At 36.9% G+C, this 4748-nt stretch overlaps 1 protein-coding gene across 1 annotated transcript; it reads right to left on the bottom strand.

The window, feature by feature from the left end:
- Window positions 1-2389: 2389 nt before the first annotated feature.
- On the bottom strand, window positions 2390-4321 carry LOC148543827 (protein FAR-RED IMPAIRED RESPONSE 1-like). Its single transcript, XM_088500551.1, has 4 exons — window positions 4170-4321; window positions 3616-4019; window positions 2594-3528; window positions 2390-2506 (listed from the first exon to the last, which is right to left on the bottom strand). The coding sequence occupies exons 1-4, from the start codon at window positions 4319-4321 to the stop codon at window positions 2390-2392; spliced, it is 1608 nt and encodes a 535-aa protein (XP_088356677.1).
- Window positions 4322-4748: the final 427 nt, after the last annotated feature.

Below are 4748 nucleotides of genomic sequence, written 5' to 3'. Positions count from 1 at the left end.
TATATTCTTATTGTTATAATACATGATCACGCAGTAATCCAGCACCAGAAGACGCTACTGCATTGATGATGATGGCACAGACAGCATCGTACATTCCTAAAAAAGATCTGATGCCATCATTCAGCCTTGGCTTCACTGATTCCAGCCAAGAAGAAACAACAATGCAGGAGGGGGCATCAACGCAAGATGAACACATGGCAAAAACTCCAGAAACCCCAAAACTGCTAGAACAATTAGAGGATCTGGTACATAAAATTGCAAGTGGTGGGGTGACAAAAAAGAAAAAAGTTCGCAGATTCCAAAGGAGAGTGGGGCAGAGAGTTTTGAGAAGTTTGAAACTCCTGTCAGGCCGAATTTAAATAATACTGACATGAAACAGAAATGCTACCACTGGGCTATACGAGTGAAGACCTACGCAGATGGGCTAACTGATGAGTTTGACAACATCTGCAGACTCCAAGCCCAAGATATATACACTCTGTCAAAATTCCACCTTGCATCACTCGCGCCTAAAATGCATATAGAAGCTGAGGTAATATTACAACAACATTAATTTTTTTATCACCAAAATTAACTACAATCCTGATTGATGTAAAATTGATTTCGGCATCTTTTTCTAGATTGTCTCTGCCATGTGCTTCATCGTAAACCAACAAAATATTCAAAGGTTTCAAGAAGAAGTATACTGTCTCCCCCCTGATATTGTGGTAAGGGTTGCTTCAACGAATTTTGGGTGTATTTTTTGCATTCCTTAGGATGTATTTTTTTCTTACATTGGGTGTAATCTATTTATTCATTTGGGTGTATTTTCTGTGTTCAATTGGGTGTCAGTTGTTTATTCGTTTGGGTGTATTTTTTGGATTCATTTGGTTGTTCTCAATTTTTGCAGAACATGGCCTTTGCAAATCATCCAGAGGGGGGTATTCTTACAGCCTAAAAACAATAAGCCATGTAGGGTGGAAGACTACCCAATGTTCATACCCTTCTTGAACCTTCAAAAATTAAAATCACATCGTTATGTGAGTTTTCATTTCTAAAACTACTTATTACCATTTTTTACTTATGTGACAAATAAACTAAAATAGTGTTCAATCTGAACATATTTCAGATATTTACACCTGTTTGCCATTCACATCATTGGTGGTTATGGATCGCTGATACAAGAAAGAGAAAATTTTATATAGTCGACCCATTACACAACAAATCTCCTTCCGATGCGAGAACTGTGCTGAATACATTTGTTATAAGTTGGTTCTGTGTTCTGTATATATATATATATATATATATATATATAGTTGGGTGTATTTCTGTTTAATATAAAGGGTAACTATTAACTCCTTTGGGTGTATCCTTTTATTGAAATTATTCATGTATTACTGATTTGTTTTGTGTTTTAAGGGATACGTAATTTCACGAATTAAAGTATATGCTGGGGCACCTCTGAAATTAAAGGACAAAGACAGGGAAATTGTAGCACCATACCTTCACATCTCGGGCCAAAAGACAAGTCATAAATCTTTCACTCTGAAATTTAAACTTTCCTATATGTAATTTATAATTTATTTTTCTGTTTTTAGCTATGACTGTGCTATCTACGTAATGAAGTGGCTTGAGATATTTGAGCCCGCAAACATTAAGAGGCGGAAGTATGAGTGGAACAATTGGACCCAGGTAAATATGTTTAAAACTAAATAACTCTGTATTACATTACTCAATTAATATGGTTGATTAAACAAAATATTCTTTTTTACTGTAGGACGAGGTGGACCACTTTAGAGTAGAATATGCTTCCCGGATTCTATTTCATGACATGAACCTAGACAAAGATGAAGCCATTAGGGAAAGTAATGCAATCAGACTGTCCAAGCCATCCTCGTTGTTATTGAGTCCATATTTTCAGATAGATTCTCAGGATGTTGACACTGCTTAATGTAAATGTTATATAGTCTTGTAACAAATGGAAGACATGTTGTAAATATTTGACAATTATAATGCAGTTTATTGTGAAATTTCTTTCAATAATTAAACTCTGTCTTCTGCATTCAAAATGTATGAATTACAGGTACTATAATATGAAGAAAAATATCAAATCAAATATACATCCATAACCTGCGATTTTTTACACCCAAAGAAAGTTGAATATACACCCTGAAATCTATCCCCCTGATGCTTTGTGCCTAAAACCCTGAACCCTAAACAATTAAAACCTAAACCCTAAACCCTAATACCTAAAACCCTTAAACCGTTGTAAAAAAAAATAAACAGTATTTTATAACATAAAAACAACATTCTGAAGTATATATATGTATCTATATGTAAAATGTGAATCACAAGAAAATTCACAAAAATACACCCAAAAGAACAGTGCTTTTACACCCATATTCTGTAACTATACACTCAAAGAGTTATCCCCTGCTGCTGGTACCCTGAACTGATAATTCATAACATGTCCTTGATATTGGCTGGAATTTGAATGCACCACTGATGCAGCATCAAACATGTTTATCTGAATATAACAAACTCACATATTAGCTAAACTATTAACGAGAAAAATAAACTCAATCACCACAAATTTAAAGAACATTACTTTTACCTCGCTTAAAACTTTTGTTTTCTTCTTCTTTGTGGCATTTGCAATCTGTTTGTCCAACTTTAAACCTAGCCTATTTTTTGGACGTCCTCTTGTTCGAATCCTTGGGGGGCTTTGAAGCTCGTTAACGGATTCCAAGTTGGTGTCTTCGTGAGATAAAGAAGATGTCCCCTTCCTTTTGGCTTTTAATGATTCCATCTCAGCCATGACGTTATCGTACGCACGGTGCAGAATTGCAGTCAGCTCCTCCGATTCTGATGCAAATTCGCAAATATTTTGCGAATGAAAAACTAGTTGGTCAAACCTCTTGCTTCTTGGCTCCAACAGTGGCTCGTCATGGCTGCTCTTGATGTGTGTGTATCGCCTCTTTACCTTCTTGCTCCATCGTTCCAGTATATATCTAGGTGACACTTGGCTTACTTGTTCAAAGCTTAACACGTTTAGTGCGTGACGACACAGTATCCATCTCGACTCGAATAATAAGAATTGCCATTTTACCTCGGCTGCAACTAAGTCGTAAGTAACCACAAACTTGTTGAATATTGAGCTGGAAACTTGTTCTCCAACTTCGTATACTGAATAGCCTAGAGCAGAATTTGTTAATCTAGTGATGCAATTCGCCTTTCCTCTGAATTGCGCTTGGACTTCTCTAAACTTTTGATGAGTATACACATCTTGAAACTGAGCTTCAATGGAGGATTTGGTTGCACACGGTATGACCGTATGAAAATCTGCAGCATCTGATTCTTTCTCTGCTTGCTCCCTGCTTCCGAGGCAATTATCGTATTGTTTGACGAATTGAATAAGCGAGCTGTTCCGGGTAATAAACTTGTTAAAAAATGAATGCATGCTCTCGCTTCTTTGTGTGCTTCTCATCCTTGCCCAGAAGTGGTGATCCAGATAGATTGGAACCCATATATGACGGTCTTCATAGAGATCTGCATAATACACCCAAACACAGACTATAAATACACCCGATAAAAATTAAATTTATACCTCTGCTGCAGATTTTAACCCAACACTACCTGAAAGCCACTTGTTGTCTACAAGACCAAAATTTAGCAGAAAATCATTCCAATTCCTATCAAATGAGTCTTTGCTATGAGAGTTCCAAACAACTTGGCTCATTTCTTGCTCAATATCTGCATGTCTCTTGTACCCGTTTAATTTGCTTGGAATCTTCTTCATGATGTGCCAAATACACCAACGGTGAATTGTTGTTGGCATACAGGCCTCTAAAGCCCTTTTCATTGATGCGCATTGATCGGTGAGAAACTCTTTCGGAGCATTTCCTCCCATGCAACGAAGCCAACATTGAAATAACCATTTGAATGATTCAATTTCTTCTTTTTTCATCAAAGAGCATCCAAGAAGTGTTGACTGACCGTGGTGATTCACCCCGACAAAAGAACCACAAACCAAATTATACCTGAAACAAATTACCATAGTGCAAAATAGAAAATCATTATGTACACCCAAAAAATGCTTTGTATACACCCAAAAACAGCCAATATACACCTCTACTGCAGATTCATAAAAATACATTAATTTAGCATCATAAACAGGGATAGTTTGTTACCTGTTTGTATTGTAGGTGGTGTCAAATGAAATAACATCTCCGAAATACTCAAAGACAGCTCTACTTCTTGCATCGGCCCAAAAAGCCAGCTTAATCGATTGATCCTCCTCAAGTTCAAGCTCAAAAAAGAAATTCTGATTCTTCTCTTTCATTCTTAACAAATATTTCCCGAATTCCTTTGCATCTTCTTGTTCGGAAACATTCCGCACTTCCCTGGTAATGTAATTTCTCACATCCTTTTCAATAAAATTTAACTCGCGGTGACCCCCGGTAGCCGCAACAAATGATTGGTAAGTTTTGCTTGGTCTGATACCGGCCTCCTCGTTATTCTCTATTGTACGACGAATGGACATGCTTAGTTCCTTGTGCTAGTTGAGCATCCCTGCTTTACTTGGACAGCAAGGGCGTGAATGATCCAGCACAACCTTTGAAATGATCCAAGCACCAATATCCTTCAATGTGTATATATAAATTCTTGCAGGACAGTTTAAACCGGCTGTCAGATTCGTCTTCTCGGTCAGAGATATTTTAGATTTCTATTTTCCTTCTCTGCTACATGTAATCAATTGATTCTTAATA

The sequence above is a fragment of the Arachis ipaensis genome, chromosome B9 (assembly GCF_059453495.1).
Source record: "Arachis ipaensis isolate K30076 ecotype BB chromosome B9, ASM5945349v1, whole genome shotgun sequence".
In the NCBI taxonomy this organism is placed as follows: Eukaryota; Viridiplantae; Streptophyta; class Magnoliopsida; order Fabales; family Fabaceae; genus Arachis; species Arachis ipaensis.
The sequence above is the reverse complement of the archived record's forward strand: the minus strand, read 5'-3'. Positions and strand labels throughout refer to the sequence as shown.